The 22637-nt window shown below is 49.6% G+C and overlaps 5 protein-coding genes across 5 annotated transcripts; 3 read left to right on the top strand and 2 right to left on the bottom strand.

The window, feature by feature from the left end:
• Positions 1-287: 287 nt before the first annotated feature.
• Positions 288-2111, bottom strand: BCR38DRAFT_387719 (FAD dependent oxidoreductase). Its single transcript, XM_040857517.1, has 2 exons — positions 1447-2111; positions 288-1368 (listed from the first exon to the last, which is right to left on the bottom strand). The coding sequence occupies exons 1-2, from the start codon at positions 1893-1895 to the stop codon at positions 588-590; spliced, it is 1230 nt and encodes a 409-aa protein (XP_040717887.1). The 5' UTR covers positions 1896-2111; the 3' UTR covers positions 288-587.
• Position 2112: 1 nt separating this feature from the next.
• Positions 2113-3363, top strand: BCR38DRAFT_426513 (short-chain dehydrogenase). Its single transcript, XM_040859776.1, has 4 exons — positions 2113-2409; positions 2478-2639; positions 2695-3065; positions 3119-3363. Exons 1-4 carry the CDS (start codon positions 2224-2226, stop codon positions 3159-3161), a joined length of 762 nt encoding a protein of 253 aa, XP_040717888.1. The 5' UTR covers positions 2113-2223; the 3' UTR covers positions 3162-3363.
• An 822-nt stretch (positions 3364-4185) lies between these two features.
• Positions 4186-5474, top strand: BCR38DRAFT_426517 (histone-fold-containing protein). Its single transcript, XM_040859777.1, has 3 exons — positions 4186-4421; positions 4962-4988; positions 5133-5474. The coding sequence occupies exons 1-3, from the start codon at positions 4400-4402 to the stop codon at positions 5444-5446; spliced, it is 363 nt and encodes a 120-aa protein (XP_040717889.1). The 5' UTR covers positions 4186-4399; the 3' UTR covers positions 5447-5474.
• An 11073-nt stretch (positions 5475-16547) lies between these two features.
• Positions 16548-17270, bottom strand: BCR38DRAFT_426524 (uncharacterized protein). The gene has a single exon (XM_040859778.1). It carries the CDS (start codon positions 17176-17178, stop codon positions 16846-16848), a length of 333 nt encoding a protein of 110 aa, XP_040717890.1. The 5' UTR covers positions 17179-17270; the 3' UTR covers positions 16548-16845.
• A 1873-nt stretch (positions 17271-19143) lies between these two features.
• On the top strand, positions 19144-20950 carry BCR38DRAFT_153847 (uncharacterized protein). The gene is made up of 2 exons (XM_040853734.1): positions 19144-19367; positions 19549-20950. The coding sequence occupies exons 1-2, from the start codon at positions 19271-19273 to the stop codon at positions 20640-20642; spliced, it is 1191 nt and encodes a 396-aa protein (XP_040717891.1). The 5' UTR covers positions 19144-19270; the 3' UTR covers positions 20643-20950.
• Positions 20951-22637: the final 1687 nt, after the last annotated feature.

The following is a 22637-nucleotide window of genomic DNA, read 5'->3' on the forward strand; positions in this document are numbered from 1 at the left end:
GGAGACAGATTCTCTTCGTCGTAATAGATCTTGCCAATTTCCACAGCGAGAGTATGTTCGAGTTCGATGATGGACGGGGGTCTTTTCGTGCATGTTATCCATGACAGAACCTGTCTTGTGGGTCGACCTCGTCTACGTGCTGTACTTGAATTCGTTGCATCGTCTCTGTGTACACCTTGTCGTAGGCTATAGGGCCTGTTGAAAGTCTCTTCAGGGCATCGCGGATGGCCTTGGGAAATTTACCGCCTCTCAAAAAGTTCAGGCGAAGCTGTGCAAGCAGAAACTTAGGCAGAGTTAGATATGTTCAGCAAAGTACTATCGGCCTAGAAGTCACATAGATTCCATCCAATTTAACCATCCTTCATAAAATTTCAGTGACTGGAAATGACCAGGTTGTGATGCACCCTGTTGCTGCCTGAAAATGGTTGCCACTCGTTGCCGCAGTCATCAAGGTTGACGATCATTAATATGGCTTCAAGCCAAGACTGAGATTTCATAAAACCGGCGCGCCCCTTCTTTCTGTGACGTTATTTTGCACCCACAAGTAACAGATAGATATAATGCGACCTTTTCGTGGACGCTCTTCGTCAAGCCTTCAAGGCTAACCCCGAGATATCGACACTCAACTCCCTCCCCTGAACCATCTCAGCCAAGACCTTGCCAGTCCCGAGGCTCTGACTTATACCCCAGGGACCATGGCCTGCCGCAAGGTACACACCACCTTCGGCACCCGGCCGCGTGCTGACCCCCAGACACGCGTCCGGTATCCGGTCCACGATAGGCAAGCCGCTGTTGGTCACTGGCCGGAAACAAAGACCCTCTCTTACAACTTCAAAGTCGTCTTCTGCATCATCTTGACCAAGCATTTCTCTTGCCGTATCTCGCAGCCTCAGAATCGACGGCTTGGAAATATTGTGTTTAGCATCCGTAGCCAGTCCTGGCAATGGCTCGGTTGCTGAATTCACGCCAGCGATGTAAATATGCCCGCCTATTCGTGAGAATATCTCGGGTGAGTAGCCCGGCTCGCTCGTCATGAAGACGGCATGACAGCCCTTTTCTTCGTCTTGCTTTGTCCAACGCGGGGACTTGACCACCAGGGAATGGCCTGCGAGGCTTGCGATTGGCAGTTTGAAGCCAGTGTTGGGGAAAAGCTTCTTAAAAACCTCTGGAGACCAGGCACCGGCGGTGAGTATGATTTTCGTACATGGGATATCGGTCTCGGTACTTGATTGGGTGTCGGCTATGCGAATGCTCGAGACTTCGTTACAGACATCGGTACGTATGGAAATGGCTTCTGCCGGTTGATGCAAATGCACACCGGAGTCAAGACATTTCTGGAGGAGGAACTGCGATAATTGCAATGGGTCTCTACGTAATAAACGATGTCAATGGGCATATCCTGTAGCAAAGGAGGCACCATGTGCCCATAGATGACTAGTGACTTACACTTGAGCCACAGTGCCTTCATCGCTTATGACTTTAACAGCATCTCCCTGTACTCTCCGGAGCCAGAGCGGCGCTGCTCCGACAGCAGGGTCGCAACTGGCGGCGTCTGCCCGGCTGTTACCATCGCGACACCAGACGTCAACTCCTTTTCCTGGTTTCGTCAAGGAAGATAGGCTGATCGACGTGCTTGGCGCATAGCCCCATTTCTCAGCACCGTTCTCCTTCTCTGCAAGTTTCTTGTGTTCATCGAAACTAAGCGCCCCCAGCTCTGCAACGGCAGGGGAAAACCAGTTCCTCGCAAGGAAACCGCCCGCAAATCCTGATGCGGACGCGAACAACTCGGGCGAAACTTCGACAAGATGAATACTCGAGGGTGTTTGATGCTTGGACAGATAATAGGTCGTCGAGATGCCGACGATACCGGCGCCCAGAATGATGGTCTGCGACATAACAAATCCTCAATCGTCAACTAACAGAAGGAGTCGCAAGTCTGGCAGTCCGGACGACTATCGAAATGCTGTTTATCAGTCTTGTTTGCCGAAAGCAGTGACGACAGGGTACCAATGGATGGCCCCTCATAACCCCTCCTGATTGCATGGATGCTGGAAGCTCCGATAAGATAAAGAGCTCAAGATATCCACATCAGAAAATTTCCTGAAGCATTGAAGGGACAAACAATTATTACTCTATTTCAAATTGATACCAACCAAACACATTGAAAACCCCTGGGTTGGAAAGAAAGCTCCGAGACATTGAAGCTCACCAAAAACAATCAAGATGACTTCTATGGCTTTCATTGTGACTGGTGCTAGCCGTGGTCTAGGACTTGCAGTAGCAGAACTGTTGCTACGTGCATCACACAAAGTCTTCCTCGTGGCTCGGTCAGAAACAGACCTACAAAGGTTAAAGAGCCAGTATCCAACCTCGGTGGAATACGCGGCGGCCGACTTGAGTGATCTCAGTGTAAGTGCAACTCTGCAGATCACCTTATCGAGTTCAAGAGACGAGCAGCCTACTCACGAGGGCCATAGACCGCTCCGCAGATCATCAAGGCTGCCCTAGAGGCATTTGGCAAAATCAATGGCATGGTCATCAACCACGGTGTATTAACACCCGTTACCAGAATCGCCGATAGCAATGCTGAGGAATGGAGACGCGCTTACGACATCAACGTGATGAGTGCCGTTGCTTTAGTAAGAGAATCAACTCACCTTGGCAAGGATTCCAAAAACTGAATTCTTAATGCAGCTGAAAGAAGCCATTCCCGAGTTACGCAAGTCCAAGGGGCGTGTTGTGCTCGTCTCATCAGGAGCCGCAACCAGTGCTGTTGTCGCATGGGGTGCATATGGAACATCCAAGGCTGCAATCAACCATGTCTGTGCACACATGGCAGTCGAGGAACCTGAAATCACAAGCGTGGCCATCTCACCTGGTAAGGTCGACACCGGCATGCAGCAACAGATTCGAGAGCTGGGAAAAACCGGAATGGCAGCCGATGTACATGCCAGTTTCGTTGATGAGCATGCAAGTGGCCGTCTGCTCAAACCTGAACAACCGGGCGCCGTCATAGCAAAGCTTGTTGAAGGCGCAACCAAAGACATGAGTGGACGACATTTCCGGTATGTCATGTCAAGCTTCGCACACGGCCATACTTCAGCTAACAAATGTGCAGATGGAACGATGCAGTACTATCTGCCTTTCAAGGAACAAAATGATGCAAACCTAGCAAGCTATGCACGACATGTCAGCAAAAGACCACGATAGAGCGTACAGTAGAGGAATGATAAGGGTTGATTAGCTTCAGTCGAAAGATGAAAAGACTATACGTAGTATCGTCATTATGATTCCGGTTTAGCATGGAATATAGGTTCGTCATCACAAGCAGGCATAAAAGAAATATTCGTTGTACCTTACCTTACGCGTTCTTTAGTGGTGCATAATTTGTGCTTCCTAAACATTGATCGCATCTTACTAGGATCGATATCAGCTAGATGGCTTTGATGCGCAATTAGAAACTTCATGATAGAGGAAGTGTCAGGATTCGTAGAGATTTTCCGTCGTCGAGTGTCGGTATTTGATAGTACTTGAATTCGGCATCATGCAAAGGTTGTGTGCTGCGGGAGGGTATGCATACATTCGCTATTGTGTTTCTGCAAGCTTGTTAGTTGCGCAATCACTGAAACATATTGTTCAGGTGAAGGTAACAATGTTCGGGAAGTCAGATATAGTCGTTTGGCTTAGACGTGTCAATCACCATGTGCCCTAGGGCGTGGTAAGACTGGGGCGACAACGTGTTCATCATAGAAGAGTCGCAAGGCTGAATAGAAAACTAGGGTATGGGGATGCACGAACCTGTGGGAAGACACGGAAGTACGAGCGAAATTGACACTCGGCCATGAAAAGACATTGCCATGTTTAGCTCATCCATTGCTGCGGTTTCAGATTGCAGAGACGAAGGAAGATTGAGCTCTTCATATTTTGAAGCTATCGAGGTTGTTGAGAATGATGAGAAGAATGAAGAGGGAGAGAAAATTGTTTGCAGCCCACCTCAAAGAAAAGGTAAAAAGATAATGGACTGCGCCACCGCTACTTGACGATCTTAGGAGATTGGGGATTTGATTGGTTGTGGGTCGCCACAGACGCCTCAGCAAGGGATTTCTGCCCCACCCCAAGCTGTTGGAGGGCAGCTGCACGTACATAAACCAACGTCAATCCAGGCTGGAGCAGCTGCATGCCTGGCCGGACAGTTGCCTCTTCGATTGTTCTATCAACACTGGAATTCACCTGCCGCCAAGGCCCCCATCCAAATCACCAACTCGTCCACACATCGCTAAGCAAAGCTTCCACACGTTGGCAAAATCACTATCTCCTTTTGAAGACATTGAAAAAAAAATTCACTAGTCGTTTTCTTTAATCTTCAACTGGATCGATTCACGGCTCAGATTCACCCAAGATGTCTGATCATGAGTATGGAGGTAAGTCGGAGTATATTCTGTTCATCACTGTCATTTTTGCTCAGGACGCGCTTTCTTTGTTACGCCATACTATGCTGTCTGTACCTGTCACTGCAAATGCACAATGCGAATGCTGTTATCATGGTCGAATTTTGTATGCGATTATGAAAGCCATAGAGTAAAGAAACCCCAAATTCTGGAGTACCAAGCAATACCCACTGGCGGCGTACACGACTGCACTTGCTATTTACATTCCCAATTCCCTCCCCAATTCATAAGCAATATAGCCAAGCCAGATTGTTTTCATTTTCCCACTTCATGAAAAGCAGCTTCGGCATCAACCTCGCAAGCCCAAAGTATTACCCACATCATCACTTCACATTGCCTTTATGTTCTTCAAATTACCGGCTCTCCTTACAGCATACAAGCCTTCAAGATGCCCCATACCTCAAATCAGGATAGCTATTGGAAGTCCATGGACATCGGCACAGGTCATTCTTTTCCGATTTTCTGGTTGCACTTCAAACTTGTGGAACATCCTGCTGACATTCCCCTACGTAGGCAATGACGATTTGTCCCTACCCAAAGGTACGTACGCATTACCCACTTGCTCCACACCATGAGCTATAGTAGATGCATGTCGTGGTAATATCTTGGTACTTCACCAACCACTACATCTCCTGGTCCATTGGTGTTCTCTTTTACAGGTCCTTAAGCTAACGTAATACGTAGCTACTGTCCAGAAGATCGTCACGGAGATTCTGCCGTCGTCAACTGGTGTCAGCTTTTCAAAGGAGGCTAGAGATGTGCTCATTGAATGCTGCGTTGAATTCATAACTCTGGTCTCGTCGGAGGCAAATGAGATCTCGGAGAAGGAAGCTAAGAAAACCATCGCATGCGACCACATCACCAAGGCCCTCGACACGCTGGGGTTTGGCGACTACATCCCCGCAGTGCTAGAGGCAGCGGCGAATCACAAGGACCAGCAGAGGGTAATTAAGAACATTGTACGTTCCCCCACACGCGGTTCACAGACTAACGGCTAATGGTAGGTCCGAGAAAAGAGAACGAACAAGTTTGAGGACAGCGGCATGTCTATCGAGGAGCTGGAGAGGCTGCAGGCGGAGCAGTTTGCGGCAGCTGCAGCACGGCACAACTGATGAATGGCGAATTAGTGTTAAGTTTTGATGGATTTCCGGAAAGGCATTGCATGGCGTTTAATTGTGAAGGAGGGGAGGGAAGATACGGCGAAAAAGGCGTTGGGCACTCAGTTCACCACGACAGAGCAGGAATATCAAGAATGGATGATGGTATCCCTTCGCAACCAACATTTCTTCCGTCTTGCTACTCTTATTGTGATCAAACCGGAGACAGGATGGGAAGGCGGCAGCACAGTCAAGCCACCTGCAGGCAACCCCACACTGGCGGCATCATAAGACTGTCTAAGGATGAAGTCTTGAGTACGTTAGCTCAACGCTCATTGAGCAGCCTTTCCACACCATCAACTACCAATATGGACCGTCTGCGCCGTGTGATGACTAACAGCTGCAGGTGATGCAGGGTACCCTGGGGTACTAAGATTACCCCTCGGGCGACTTGGTTGAATTTCCTCTTGGCCTGGCAGGATAGCAATAAAGGCATTTGGAGTCCAGTCGCTCCTCTTCTCTATTCAGCTCCCAGGTCTTGTGGCCGAACCAATTTGAGTTCCTGGTTAATGGTCAATTCTGGTTCATTACTAAACCCGAATAGGCAATTCGAAATAGCCGAGGCATTTCTTGGTACAAATTGTACGAAACAACCATGATCCGATATCACGTAGCTTTTTGGGCGACAATTTATACATATTCAGTCACCAACTGAGCATGTGCGGCGCTACATGATGGCGTACGTCCATAGAAAGAAACTTGACGTATACCTTATGAATGATAACTAGATTGACAGGCTGACCATAAAAGACTGGATGTGGTGGGCCGTGCCACAGGCCAATATTAACGGACTGATCGACTCGGTGCCCTACCGCGAGCTTGAGCTACGTTGCGTGCGTGGTTGGAAAATGTGTCATTACATGGAAAAGTAGGGCAACTCAATTACTAAATTTGGGCAAGAAATAGGTGGGCAATTGAGCTGACAATTATAGTGCTGAATATTGGGGGTTTCCGAAGTGGGGCGGATGTGCGCCAGACCTCTTGACGGTGATTTAACAATCCGTCTCAAGTTAGTTTGCATAAGTTAGCTGTACCACTCCGCCGACGCAGCGACATAACTCTTCAACAGAGCTCTACCATGATGTGCCTGCCACGACACGCCCGTCCATATCAGAAAGTCGATCTCGAAAATTGTCGGTTTCGTTGTCAATCGAACGTAAAACAGCCCCCAGGGTGGCTGTGGAAACTGTACTCGTGTCAGGCAGGCTACCTCGATAGAGAAGCAGTAACATGCTTACTGACGTCTGCAGGGAGCATGTGATTTCTAACCACGATCCCTCTCTTCGACGTGGTCGATTCTGGGCGTGTTTCAGGACTGAAGCCGAGAAGACGTGTCATCAAGCCGACGTAACCTGTATTGTAGTAGATGTCAGCATCTCAGAAAGATCAAGTCAAATGATTGGCATTCCACAGTGCAGCGGAAGACGGCTGGTTTCCCCCTTTTCGGCCTGCTATGCCCCGATAAAACTGATGTAAATAATCTCGACGGCATAAAGCAGAGATACTCACCGTGTAAGAATACATTCAAGACACTGTCGACAAATCTCTCAGGGCTGATCAAGGGACAAATTATGAATCCCGATTTATGGGCTCTGGTAATAGCTCTAACACAGCACCAACCCCAGACCACTTTACTCCAAGCAGAGCAGGATAGCTCGAATACACACGTGAGACATATCCTACACCACTTGGACGTGGGTAGACCCAAATGCCATATCTTCTGACTCTCCCAGTCAATAAATCTCAAATAGGGGTCAACGAGTTTTCAGATGACCACGATCATTTCACGGTTGGATATTCTGCATATGGCTCTGGCGCAACGCCAGCTCTGAAATTGAACATCAATTTGCATCCAACGATCTACGAAGTACATGGGACTTGACGACAGGGATTTGGCAACCATTCATTCCGATGCTTCTTCACTTCACAACCCACGTGTGGACGAAACGCACAAGCAGCTGGTGCATAAGCGTTAGTGCCTCAGCATCAAACTGGATGGCGAAGGCTATGGACAATTCGGGTAGCACGACTGCAATTCTCTCCACGCCGCTTCGATCCAAGCCATAAGGGATTGAGTTGCAGAGCATATCAGCTAGTTTGGCAGTATACTTCTCCACAGATACCGTAGGTGAATGAGTCCATCATCGACTTTCTAAAGCTCTCTGAAAAGGTGCGCCGCTGACCTTGAGGCTTTGTGGTAGTGAAATCACTCAACATATGCAGAGCCGGTTGTTCTCCGATGAGGATCAAGCTCAATTTTCCCATATAAAAGTCCTGTGGACCTTGCTGACCAAATGTTTCTCTGAAGGATCCAATAGGACGTTTTGGAGGTTTAATGTCTTCGAGATTATGATAACGCTCCCATTGACAAGATTGTGATGGATGAACATGAACATCCTGACCTGTTAGCATATCATGAATTCTTGACCCAAAGCCCGTCATTTGAATGGCTACTGTCTTGATCCGCACTGAGGATTCCCTTGAAATCCCTGGATAGAATATGGCGAAGAACGCTATCACAAAACCCATCCTCGAGAAAATCGGCCAGCCGAAAATCCGGGTCTGTTGCATATCATATCAACTTCGATGTAGACCGTCTCCTTCTTCCACGAACAAAAATACTCCGAGCCCATCCATTAAGTTCTGGAACTCTCTATCACGTTGGCCGGAAGTGCGAACAACGTACAGGCAGTGTTATGTATTGAGCATATGAGATAATAAGTCTGGCTAAAAACAGGGCCGAAACCATTTCGAATACTTTAACAAACCCTGAGTGGCGAAGCATTCACTTCTGGTAAGAGTTCTACCTACTTCACTCACAAAGCGAGTAGTAACATGGATTATTCACAGAAGCTCCCAGCAGTTTGGGTCAGTGCCCAGGAGGCGCATATCTCTCGGCTGAGTACGTCAACTCGAGATTGAGTATTGTGGCCTCAGGTAATTGCTATTCCATTGCGGAAGTGGGCGAAAAACTTGCTTGACTAGGTGGAGCCCTTCGCTGCTCGCCATTGAGACGGCTCACTTCCTGTTGCATCCTGGTAATCATAGCATTTGACGTTGAAGACGCCCTCAATGGGAGGGCAACTGAGACTAGTAATACCAACGCGTAGATTTGGGTTTGAAGTCGAGCCAGAAAGCGGCAATATGGATTCCGGCTCCGGTAGCTGCTTGCATAATCTGTTGAATAATCCAACGGTAGTTCAGGGCTGCCATATTCCCTGGCGTTATCACGTCGACTCGGGGTGGAGTCTCGCTCGACATCATAGCTGCACTGTTGAATGCCAACAAAGCAATCGACTTTTCTGGGAGGGTTTTCATTAAGGGATCTTCAGCAATGCTGGCAGCCTCTCAGGCTACCAATCCTAGATGTACTGGCATATGTTCTTCAATGATAATGGAAGTTACATCTCGTATGAGGACCGTCAGGTCCCACAAGTGAGACGCTCACCGTTGATACTAACAAACCGACATCTCGAGACAAATCGTCACATGTTAGGGGGGTATAACGACGTTAGGAACTATGCTGATGAGTCTGAGGGTCTATCACATGTATAAATGTTCAAATTAGCTGATCAGGCTGGTCAAGGTGCCGGAGACAAAAACCATGACATTGGCTCATCTGGACTTTCGAAACCGCATTAGAGGTGCGACTTTGACAACATATCAGTAAAAGTCGGGAAGTCGATCACTGTTGGCGGGATTCTGGCCATTGGTAACAAAGAAAAGTCAATCCACGTTAGCAATTATGGTGATGACTACATCGGAGTATTGTTGATGATGGAAGAGAAACCTTTCGTGTTTTACGATATTGATGACGGGCAGGCATGGTTTATGGATGGTGTTAGTGGGGTGCGACGGTTGCTGCGCGTGTCTATCAAGCAGCTACAGGGCGATGAAAGTCTCCGGCGAATGTTTCGCTTCGAGCAGGGTGACTTCGAGGAAGTGAGCACGACACATGCGGGTTCTGAGGCGGTCTTTGAGGTTTTTTGAACTTTGTCAGTCTCAAATCTCCGATCTATGCCAGGGTGCCAGAAACATGGGCAAAACGTCCACGAGATTAGGCGACGAATCGGAAGAGTCAATAAAAGAAAAGGCGGCATACTTCTGCGTGAAAGATGGAGTAGACAATATCTGTTACATATCAGGACAGATCATTGTACTATACGAGAATATTGACACAGGAGCGGGCGTAGGCTTCCGCTTGAAATCTACGCCCCGTCAACAGCTCGAGGTTTCTTCGACTTTATGGGTGTGTCAACCCAACAGGAGCTCTTTAAAAACAAAGGCAACAGCCCTTCTTGCAAACGGGGCACTGGGTCGCGTTTACGCGGGCAGAACATGCTATCATCCTTTTTGGATCGGGCTTCCGCGACTTGCTCCAGCCAGAAGAAGCCTAACATGCTTTTGTTTTTGGTGGGTGGAATATCACTCTACCCAAAGTTAGGGTCTATATTATAGTCAGTTTAGAGGACATACGCAGCACTATGAAGAGAAACAACAGCAGGAGAAGCAACACCGGGCTCTGGCGTCTGATCGACAATATTCACTGGCACACGCCAGCCAAAGCCTTACTCAGGCAGTGCCTCGTAGCTGCAACACGATCGCGTGCAGTTCATTATTCCTGAAAAGTTATGGGGCTATTTCCACTCAGTCTACGGAGCCCAACATCTTTGCCTAGCAAAAGTGTCGTTATCTTCGGCCACAGCTAGAAGTTCCCGCTTCGCTGGCCAGCACGCAGAAATCCCGAGAGGAAAGCGGGCGATGACGGCGTCTGATGATAAATGAATTATCGTAATACGATAGCGGTATCCGATTGCAACCTCTGGTACCAGAAGAAGCCGTGTTGGCAGACCCCATGCGCTGAAGTGGAGAAAGGCGTATGGGGCATAGGGATATACAGTTGTACACGCTGGGAGACTAACTATTCCTCCACAACGAGGATATTTCTATGGAATAAATCTTGGCATAGAAAGGAGAATTTATGGAATTTTTGGCAATGCTACGATCTATGTTCTCGAGAGATAAGCGAAGGAGCTGGGCTTGATGTAACAGTAATCACAAGCCCGACGACACTGACGAGATTAGCTTCACAGATTGAGTTGACGACTATGGTTGAGGAAGTTATACCGGAGGCACAGAGTAATCTTGGTAAGAATTGCACAATACTATCAAGCACTTGAGTATCTAGTGGCACAGATACTGATTGAATAGGTTATCAACAATTGTGAATGAGGTTACTAGTAGGACAAGATGAAGCCCCTGAATGGACTCAAGTAATAGAGAACTCCGCGTCCGGGTCATCAGAATAGAATTTGACACAGTAGATGGTAAATTGGGATCGAACAAATGTAGAATGATTGTTTGGCATGCTTCAAGCCACGGAAAGGATTTTGCCGCAGCGAATCGGACACTAGATATCTCGTTCCCATAGGACTCCGGCAAGACTTTACAACCTGAACTGTGGGATCGGTCCTTTAAGCCCCTTCCTGTGAGTCTAATCAGGTCGTTTATTTCTCTTTATCTATATGGTTCATTGCATCAATGTACAAGTGCCATTCGTACTTCCTTCTGGGTGACTGCGTGTGCGTGTTTTCATGAGAAAGCAGTAGTTTTCTGAATTTGGGACTGGGTGAACCAACAGCCACCGTAGTATCTACAAGTACGTTGCGAAACTTTTACTTCGAGTTCTCAGAGTAAGCATATCTATCTTACTTTGGACATTACATTGACATGCAGATATGGTCCCACCGAATGTCTCCAGGTGGGCTGGTCAGCTGGCATTCCTCGGGGGTTCTTGACACGCAAGCCTGTTCCTGGTTCCTACGGAGGTCCGACTGATCCATAGCACAACTGGATATAGGAACGAATCAGTGAGACGTATAATGACCAATCTCCTGTTTCAAATGTACTCATATTTGGAGAATAAGTCACACGGTCTTCTCTTTGTCTACACTACTAATAAGTGTTATCATTGTCCCGGAACCTCACCGCCCCTGTGCATGTGAAGACAAGCGAGAAAGCTTACGGACGGAACGATATGATCCCGTGTCGGATACTGCGAGCTGAGCCGCGAACTCACTAGATTTCCCCTTGGCAAGACCGGTTTGTCGCCCAGGACGAAATCTCCTTCGAGACATTGGACTCTACAGAAGGCTCTGACAATGAGAAATTACAGGAATAACACACGGGAACGACGTAAGTAACTCCCACCGTATCACGAGCCATAAGGCTAAGGGAATCAAGAACTCTCACAGTTTCTTCGAATTTTTGAACGTGGCTGCCTCTCCGCAGAAGCAAGTAAGCTGCATAACATCAGCCGGCATGGGAGAAAGGCTACGGCTACTGTGACTCACGATCTCCCTAGATCTAGACTCCCCATGAACGGCTGAGTTTCTGGGTTTAAGAAATGGGGGGCACATGGGTTCCGCAAAGAGTCTAATCCATCAAGAAATCGCAAGTTTCGACTACTGCAAAACGAATGCACCATGCAAAGGCAGCTGTCACCTGAACTAGTCAAGCATGCAGTCAGCTACCAAAAGAGTAGATGTGGGTGTGAAGAGCCGGTCCCTATATCAACCAAATGGCAGTCCCACAAAAAGACCATCTTGGGGTATCAGTTTATCAGGTGTGAAATTAAATGACCGGTATTGAAGCAAATAGGTAGCCTATATCGTGCTTATCGTCGTATACAGTTCCACTTGAGGGTTATTAAAGTCCGCCATGGCTGCTGAACACCAAGTATACCGCTGCCCAAGAGCTACTTAGTTCGTCATGGGATAGTGCACCGCATTACACAAAATGTTGGATTTATTCCACAATTAGGAAGAAATTGCCGTCGATCGCCTGTATGGCGGAGGTAATTAATAGATCTAAAATCGGTGATGAGGAACTCGCACGCAAGTGGTCACCTTTGCCGCAGCCAGACACTGGCCAACTCAGCGGCCACCCCTGAAGGCGGGGGATTGAGAACTATTGTCCTTATTTCACCCTTCGCCGTTGTTGATAGCTCATTGAAAGGTGTGGTGGACAATGTCGGGCTGTGTCATAGGCGCGCAGTCATGATTCCTTCCGATATTGACCTTTTGCTGTTCATTCATTGCCAAAGTTGTGTCATTGCCAATAAACGCAAGCCTCTCACACGTTGCTGTTGCTAAGTGATAAGGCGGGTAAGGCCAGCTCGTGCGACCGGGACCGGACGGTTAGGAAACATCGAGCCTGGTGGAGGTTGGAGCTTTGGTCACTCTCGGAAAGGGTTCCGAAGCCGTCTGTCAGGCAACATCCAGATCAGAGGGAGGCGGATGCAAGCCTCAACTGGATCACGGATGGGTTCTGGGCTGCAAGCCAACTGCCATTGTCCTCATATTGCTGTGCGCCGGACACATGGGTCGATCCAGGGCCATGGGTTCGTTCCTCTTCGTGTGTGTTTGGCGCTGAAGAATGCCAACTGGCTTGTGCGCCGTCCAAGCGATGCGCTTTTACTATTGAATGAGTTGATATAATCCTTCTTTCATCGTTTCCAACCTAAGTTGTTAAGAGAAATACGTCCTCGCTGATGTGAGGTCGCTATTATTAGTCCTCAGCTACTAGAAAGCAGGTTAATTCGTCCCCGGCTGGTATAAGCGATAGCCTTTACGAGCGGCGATCTAGTCCCACCGTAGACCGCGAGCCGTGTCCCAACGAGGACTAGCCTGGGGACTCTAGAAGAGCTGAACACGTCGTGAAGGGGGGAGCTGGGAAGGTACTGCCGGACGGCATACAAAGCCCGATTGAGCGGACAGGACCGAAAAAAACAAATGCAATACAACATTCTTTTTGCTTGAGCCTATCAATATGGAGAGAGGGAGGACAATCCCGAAGGTTGCAGGGTAGAGCTCAAAGCAATTTCCGGGACAGAACTAACTGCCCAGATATTGATACAGGTTGAGCTCATACAGGTCCGGGATAGAGTATTGTCCTTGGTAATAAGTCGATGGTTCTCTGCCCACAGCTGAGGTTGGTTTCGTATAGTTGAGTAGGCTCGGGTTTCTTGAGGTGCAGCCTCACGCGCGGGAAGTCTGCGTCGATCAGGGCCTGTAATTCCATTCTGGACTCTTTATGGCCCTTGTTATCGATGTTGGAAATATAGGGCTCCAAATGAGATTTGTACGTGGGACGACTAGGAGATAATGCTTGGTCGACGAGCTTGACATGCACGACAATGTTGTCTCCCTGAGCAGGCCGCCGCCTCTGTCTAGCGGAAAGGCACAATAGTGACTTGTTCTTCTTTGGGAAATCGACGCGTAAAGCTAGCATAAGTGTATGCACCTGGCAGACCTGGTTTCCAATATCGCCCATGCACTGTACTTCGTAGGCCGCGAGGCCAACCACACCACGAGACACACCACAGCGCTTGGTACCACACCCACGATCCTATCTTCCGCAATGCCTAACTCTGCTGGGTGCAGCGGAAGGTCCGATGAACAGCGAACGCTCTCGTGGCAACCAGGATGGATGTGAAAATAAAGCGCGCCGTACGACGCCAATGCGGGGTGGGAATCTTGGTGCCCATGTGGGACGTCGACCGGTTCGAGTCCAAAGTTGCATCGCAGCCGATGGCATGAAGCCGCCATCCCCACCTGACGTGCCAGGGGCCCGATTTGTTCCATTCAATCGGCAGCCCGGTAGATAGGACAGTGAAAATGGCTTTAAGCACTCATACGGTGCCGAAACTGGGCCATTGGCTTTTGCTTCGTCGGCATGCGCAACGGCGAGCCTACTACGCCAGGTCTCTGCATGCCGCTAAATGAATTCACGGGCTTGAACGGGCTCCCTGTGGGGCCCCTTGTGCTAGTAGCCTAGGGTCGGCCCAGGGCCTATCGTGCAATTGGTGCCAATGGATTCCCAAATATCACCAACTTACACCCAGGCTCCCGATGGCAATAGCAGGGTGTGTTTGTATTGGGCAATGACATGGATGCAGTTAATCATGATGACGGGGAGCCCTGGGGAGCCCTGGAGAACAGATGAAGTTACAGCGTCGGTTAACCTTGTTTTGCGCCATACATCCCGCTAAGATCTTGGGGGTTGCGCCACTGCTGCTGTAGATAGAGGAGACGGTACGTACTTTGTACTTGCCAGCCGAAATATACACAGTTCGAGATGGCGATCTTACCTTGGTAGCTTGGCATGCAAAGCCTTTTGCGCTTCTCATGGCAATGTATTCTAAGGCCTAGTCGCCGCGAAGGAATGCCTCACGCATTTGAAAGGATGATGCTGCATTTGATGGGGCTCCGACCTGCAACTTGGCCGATGGCATGTCATGGAGCTCGTCAATCCTAATAACTTGAGAACCCGTGTCTACACCGAACTTATCAATCTATAGTTACTATGTAGACAAGACAAGTCATCAAGTGCCATGTTTGCAAAGAATAAAGCAGCAAATCGGATTTGTCGTTGGGCGGTGCATGGAGAAAAGGACGTCAATCATAAGGCTCCGGGAAGAAGGTATTTTAGACTTATTAATAGTATTGAAAACAGTTCATCATCGGGCAGTCAGTCAATTTATTGGTAATACCCCACGCGCACAGAGCAATGACTTTAGTGTACCAGAAGGGCCACCCAGGGCCGTTGTGAGGTTGCATCGCATAGACACCCAACGTGCCGCGGAGTATAAAAATCGGTCAATCCAAACACATCGGGATGGTATTGTGATAAAACATGCACATATAGATCTCCGCTGCACGCGGACGAGTTGGAGTCCTACTCCCTCGAGCTGCCGAACGATGGCGTCAGAAGAATCTAAGAATCTAGGAATCTGCATGTCAAGTTTCGTTAAAATGCCCTGAAGACGAGGCACCCCTAGTTAATTCCATTTCGAACCTGCCCATTAATAGACATGGGATTTTGAATTTTTGAGGGGGGAGGAGTCTCTCGTCATTGATGATTTGATTGATTGATTTAATGGACGGCAAGTTTAGGAGCGTGTGCACCAGCAGGATTTGGTTACACAGAGAAAAGGAAAGACAGAATAAGTAAGTCCTATCAACGTCAAGCTCGCACATATTTCTTCTTTCGATGCGCCATTCGTATTGATATCCCAGCGCTTCCACGCCGCGGGGGACACGCTGTGTAGTGCTTGTCCTTGCAGCACTTGCACTGCAGCAGGCACGCCCGCACGGTGTGGCTGAGAAACAAGGGTCGAGCAACAAGGCCCGCGGGTTTACCTGAGAAGACCCTGGAAACTCGCTGTTTGGGAGTGCAACCCAAGCAATGGACTGCACCCAAAGGCCCCATGCTCCTGCATTTCTTGACCTTGACTTGTCAGTTTCTTGCAGCGTGAATTGATCTGGGACTTCAAAGTTGAGTTGACAGCTCCGCTAGCTCGACTAGAGCTTCTCGACGACTGAGTTCGAGGTTGGGTTCAAGCTTGTGCTCGTCTCTACTTAGATAGACGTGGAGCTGTCAAAGCTCGAATGGTTCGTCCCGAATCCCAAACTCTATCTGATCTGAAGTCTCTCAACACATGATTTGGGACGACCAAACATGCGACGTCCTTTCCATTGCATGATAACCCCATTACTACCTCCACGGCCCGTGCGATGCTGGGGACACAATTCATGGCTATTCTCCGTATTGACCGACACCCTTGCGGTTCTGTTTCACTGTGTCAAATTGTACACAGGTACTTCTTCTGGCAAACCGGGACACCCTTGCATTCGCTGCCCCAAGCCCATCTCTGGCTACATCCGCTTTGTGATCCCATGCTGCATGCAGCACAAGCGGCACTAGTGACTGCCTAGGCACGAAGTATGCTCGCGGGTTGTTCGAGGCGCTGGGAAGGGCTAGGCTAGGACAGGCCTAGATGGATGTCTGAAGTTCCGGGTTGTGTACCCTGGGCTGGATTCTGTGTGGATTTTCTGTGTAGATCGACTCAGCTGTGACGAAGAAGTATTTTACGATCAAGGTCGCCGTCTTTCTTTTGCTATGTCTGATGGTTGCGGCTCACTGCAATGCTGCCAATGAACCTGTCTATCCAGTGTTGTCATTTTGATTGGGGGCTGCCTACAATAACCCGCTTGGGGGGGTTTATGTAAGTGAGGATTCGGAACTTATGCGTCAGATCATCATTCCTGGTAGGGGCTGGCTGAGCCTCGAGTGTAAAATTACCTGCAATTCAATGCAGTCAAGTGCGGTGAAGTTGTTTGCTTCCTCGTCACAGCTTTTTGAACCTTCGTTTCTTTTCTTCTGGTAATACTCGAACCTTATATGGCCAATACATCACAAGCAAATGTTTGATATGGATCTATCATACAATAATCCAAGCTTTCCAAGATTACGATAATGTCGCAGGATTTAATAACCTCGGAGCTGACTTGATGACAATATACATTCCTTTTCAATATCAATATCAGGCTCCCCTCATCCATCATCCACCGTGACGGATACTCCGTGACATCCCTACACAACCCATACATCAGATCATCTGCGGTGGAAAACCAAGCTTCTGCACCAGTATCACATCGCAGCCGCAGAGCGGCGGCCATCGAGGCACTAATAACAAGTTGCAACCCTAGAGCTGAAAGACTAGTCCACATCGGATTGATCGTGCGCCAAGACAATAATTCATTGAGGGGGATTCGATTTGAGCGGAATGCGAGATTCGCAGTGTGTTGTTTTTGCAAGTACGTATTTGCATCGCGTACAAGCTGTCATCAAAAGTCTAAGAATACGGATTGAACTGGTCTGGCTAGCACATATTGAGCAAGCACCCTCGGAGTGATAGATAATGGCCACGATAAAAGTTGCCCCAATAGTCTACTTCATGCGTCGCGGCCGAGCCACTGTGCCCTTGTCGAATAGTGAACAAGGGGGGTGTCAGCACGCACCCTAGCAGGCATCGGGCCCTAAGCTGAGCTCGGCTCCAGAAAAGTGCACTTTGGGTAATAGACTAGGAGAGAGATTACTCGTACACCTGAAATGGCCTTGGATACCAGCGTCTGCTTATGTGGTTCCGGTAAGCGCTGCTAAAGAGCTCAAGCAAGGTGCCCAGCACTCAGCCATGCGTTGACAGCTTAGAAGCAGGAATTACCCCAATCATTCCCAACACAAACAGTGACCCTGTGTTTTTGTCTCCCTTTGGTCACTAACTGACAGTCAGTCATCTCACCTGGTCAGTGTGTGTGTCAATAAGACCTGTGTAGTAGTTCTTGAACATTTTAGGAGCCATCCCGGAATCTTGGATGCATGGGGCACTTATGTGTCGCCAAGCGGCAGGGTTCTGGCCTTCAGCTCTTCTTACATGGATCTGATCCCACACTTGACATCCCCCGTTGCCCCAATTCTCACTCTCGATAAGTACAAAGTCAGCTGGTGTTAGCAACTCAACCAGCCCCCGACGAACATCCTTGAGTACATCTAACGATATACACACCACACACACGAGTCGTCCTCCAACCAGCTGATTCCCTCCCTCCTCTCCTCCACTGACGACGTGGGTGTATCCCTCCCCTCATCTCAAACTTGTCATTCTCGCACCAGGTTTTCGGTTCGCGGGTGAGCAGGCTCGCGGCTTTCCATAACAAGCGCCTCTCCCAGCAGGCCGGCACCTACCACTCATCTCACCCCCCCCCCCAGACTGCCATACCACCCACAACAAGCAAGCCACCATCTGTCGTTTCCCAGGGCACTTGGACCTGGGCCCCTAACGTGTGAAACTCTGGGGCAGAGTCTGGCTGCGAGATTTCAAACCCCATCTTGACGACAGTACCAAAACCCACATGAAAGGTAAAGGAGACCCGTAGTGGCCAGTCAATAAAACAGAGTTTCGCAGTACTCGGTACCTAGCACAGTCAGTCACCCGCAAAGTATCGACCCGTCCGGCAGCCCTTCAGCCCATCCAAGCTAGGCTAGGGACTAAGGGGGCGACGTACACTAAGACTAGCCCGACCCGGTTCATTTCACCTTTGAAAGATCCCGCCAGGCCCAGCAAAGAGCCACCAAAGCCAGCCGAAAAGCAAAACCACACCCTATGCGCACAGAGCCGGGGGCCCTGTCACCCAATAGAGACTTTTCCCATATATTTCGACAGGCGCCTTCCCGGGCGCCATCCTGATGATCGACGTCCACCTTAAAGCTCGGAACCCACCCCCAAGGAAAACCTTCAACACCGGTCCCAGTCCCCGTCCCAGTCCCCCCCGTCCCAGGAACTCCTTGTTGCAGTCACCAGTGTTCTGGCTTCACCAAGCCATTGGACGAAGTGATGTTGTAACGGCCAGCCCGAACCGCAAGCCATACATCCACAGAAAATTGAACCACAAGACAGTCGACGCCTCCTGGGGACCCTACTATCCTGGGACGACGACCATAACTTCTTCAAGCTTCACTTATCAATCCTCACTGTCGATTACAACTCCTGGTTTCTGGCTCCCTTGACAGCATCGTCAACAAAGGACTCCGAAAGTCGGAGAGATTCTAATTTGGTCGTCGCCACGATCAAGTCACAGCAGAGGAAATTCAACTGTAGCAAGAGTCGTTGGTCCGACCCGAAGTTTTGAAAGTCACCCCTGGATAAGACGGTCGCTCTTGCTGTCTAGAGTTGTGGGGAACGTGGTTGCCTCGAGCTTTCCTCAGGAAGCCTGGACAGAAACCTGGCCCGCGATTGCCTCAACCGATCGACACCCAAGTAGAATGGAAGTTGGCAGCTTTGCAAGCAGAAGACCTGCGGCTGGCGGACTCCCACACTTCCAGCTACCACCGCCGAATCCGGTGGACATCAATATTCCCAGTACGAACACCCCCCCCTCCCCCCAGCTTTCTCTTTTCTTTTTTTCTTCTCCCACTGAGAAGCTTGTATGATTTTTGAGATCCAGAGGTCGCGTCGCGTTCTGGAGCCCTTGCCTTATTACTATGCATGATATAAGCCCTGGTTGCATTGCCCTCGAGACATATTCTGACGATGCCTCCAGGAGTAACCGGTAGCGAGGGTCTCAGTCCGCTGTCGTCGAGCGTGAATAGTGGCAGCTCACAAAGCTCTCAGGCCGGTGGCATCCCACCTTATAACCCGCCTCCAGGCAATTGGCAACTGCCCGGACCCTCCTCGTATACATACAGCTCACCGGCCATGAATCAAGGACAGACGGGGCTGATACAGCCCCAATACGGTCGCAACATCTACTCACCACCCACGAATCCCTACCATCGAAGCTCACAGTCGCCAGCAACGGGCAACGAGAACCTCGCACCTCCGTTCGACAATGTGCCTACGCCTTTCCCGATGCCTGGAGGAGGATCTGGTCATTCCTCCCTCCCCCCCAATTCTTCGCATCAGTCTATGCATCACAGCACCATTCTCAGCTCTCAGGCTTCGGGTTCCCAGCCACAGACGGCTTCTACCACTGCACCAGCGGACAGTTATTCACGGTCTATGGGCAACCCTGGAGGATTCTACGCATCCTCGTCATCTGCGTCTCAACAGCCCTCCTACTCATCCTATGCACCAGCACAACCCTCGCCAACGCAACCCTCACCGACGACAACAGCTGGCCTATCGCGAGGGATTCCCGCAATGAATACCCACCTGTCTCCCATGCAAGCACCGCAGCAGTACTCTGCGCCACGGCCATATCATTATTCGTCCATGCCTCAGACGATGCCCGTCATGTCCAATCTGCAAAATCCAAACAGTCAGATGACGATGATGGGTAGCATGGGTGGTTTGCCACCTCACGCCTACCAAGGTCATCATTTGGGGTCACATTTGTACACAACTGGTCAACCTTCTCAACAGGATCGACCATTCAAGTGCGACCAGTGCCCGCAATCCTTCAACCGGAATCACGATCTGAAGCGTCACAAGAGAATTCACTTGGCCGTGAAACCCTTCCCGTGCGAGCATTGCGACAAGAGCTTTTCTCGAAAGGACGCGCTCAAGAGACATCGGTTGGTCAAGGGATGTGGCCAAGGCAAGAGCTCTCCCACTAGCGGAAACGATACCTCCCCGCGAGATGATATAAAGCAAGATCCGGATGGAAGGACAAATAGTATTGGGAAGGATGCTTAGACAGCAATACGTTCATCTTTCCTCCCTTTAGGGATCACTACGAATGGGATGGAGAGACGAAGGCAGCTGAGACAAGCTAGGCCCTTCTATAATTACGGTCAGCAAAGGCGGTCGATGCCGATATGACGATATTTTCCCGTGATTTACCATCGACCGAACCTGCTGTGTATATATCACATCCTTATGGAGACGAAGAGTGTTACAATCGATTGAGATGGACAGCGGCTCGGGAAACACGGCTGCAGGATAGGAGTCAGGTTACGGAACTCAATTTTGGCTCAGAAGGATACCTAAAATTGTGGCGGCTACGGAAGCAAATGGAAGCACGGCAGGGTTACGATAATATTCTGGAGGCGTTCATTAAGAGGATCCCGCGTATTGATTCTCTTTTTCTGGCTTTTCTGGGTTCTCGACGCCTCTCCTATGTCTTTCTATCTGGGAGGACATGACAACGGGTCATAGATATTCTGGTCTCTCGGGGCGTTCAAGGAGGTAAACAGTGTACGATGTCGAGAAGGGAACAGGCGAAAGGGTTAGGCTCTCAATGATACGGGGTTTGCGCATTCTGGCTGTCATCGTCATCAGGTCGGGGGCACGTGAAGGGCTTTCTGATTTTCATGAGCGAGATACCCACTCGTGGCCTAAAAGGACATTTGGTTGAGAAGATTTCCCAAAGTTTGTTGCTGACTTGGCTTTCCTTGGCCTTGCGAAGTGGTAGGCTTCAACCCGGATGGGTTCTTCCTCGTTACCTCCCGACAAGAATGGTTTTTGTGGCCATGAGTTTGTGAGGGAATAGAACCAGCACCGCCATAATTCCAACATACGTCTTAACATCGATATGCCAAAGGTTTGCAAAGTGACCGGTCTTTTCGTCCAAAGTGATGCGAGCAAGGCTTGCACCATTAACTAACTCAATTCCGACCTTGGAGGCGATTTGTTAGCGTGAAATGCCAACTCCACGGCGATACCGACTTTGCTGGGTTGCTTGACACACTTCACATGCCAGGAGGCCATAGCATCTTGGAAGCATCGTGCCCCCTTTCTCAAACTTTTGGTATTTGGACTGGCGGATCTGGCTACCCTTAGGCGACGCCCCGACCGATTAATTCAGGCTGATCCGAACTCAAATCTCTCAGGGTCTGAATCAGAGTTCTGCCAAAATATAGCCTCAAGTCCGTAAATGGAAGTGGGCGTGGACGCTAAATTGGTCGTCCCAAAGTTTGTGTCCCCCGCGAGGGAAGCAGAAAAAGATTACAGTAGTCGCGACGTTGAACGTGGCGGTCGCTGTTTCAGGCATCAGTGAGGAAGGCCCTCTGGATGGTGATCACAAAAGTTCTGAGGTTTAGATACTGCTTGATTGGTAGCTGGTGCAGCTGTGAAGGCAACAGAACAGCGATGGACATCGATCTCTGCGGTCCGGAATTATGGAAAGTTCAACCTGTCAACGCTGCCGGCGCCAACCCAAAAGCATCAGGCCAACAAAAAGCTTTTCTTTGCTTGCATTGGACGACGAGGTCACGATAAGCTGGCAACATCAAGAAGCAGCTAGGAAAACATTCGGGGTGGTTCTTCTCAATCTTGCTCCTGTTTTCCTGCCTACGATTGGGTGTGCAAACAAACGACGATCGGCATGTTGCAAAGAGTCTGAGAGATCACTACCGCACCCTCCTTCGCTAACTCTCTCATCCTAACCTGTTGGATGCTAGTCTGCTCTGTCTGCACTGTCTGCACTGTCTGCACAACAGGAACTAGCGAGAGATCTAGCGCAACCAAACCCGATCCGCTGCGCTTGCCCTCCCCCCTTTCCCTCACACAACTCAGACTGGGGCGACCAACAAGTATCAGACACGCGGGATCCAGCCAGACGATCCAGAGCGGAGCTTCTGCTTGCAGTGTACATGGCTCTTCAGCTACGTCCCGAACAGGCATAGCCGGGCAATCCGGGGTCTGGATCCAAGACGCCCGGTGGCGATGCACTAAGCTCCCTTTTTCCTC

The sequence above is a fragment of the Pseudomassariella vexata genome (genome assembly GCF_002105095.1).
Source record: "Pseudomassariella vexata strain CBS 129021 chromosome Unknown BCR38scaffold_4, whole genome shotgun sequence".
Lineage (NCBI taxonomy): Eukaryota > Fungi > Ascomycota > Sordariomycetes > Amphisphaeriales > Pseudomassariaceae > Pseudomassariella > Pseudomassariella vexata.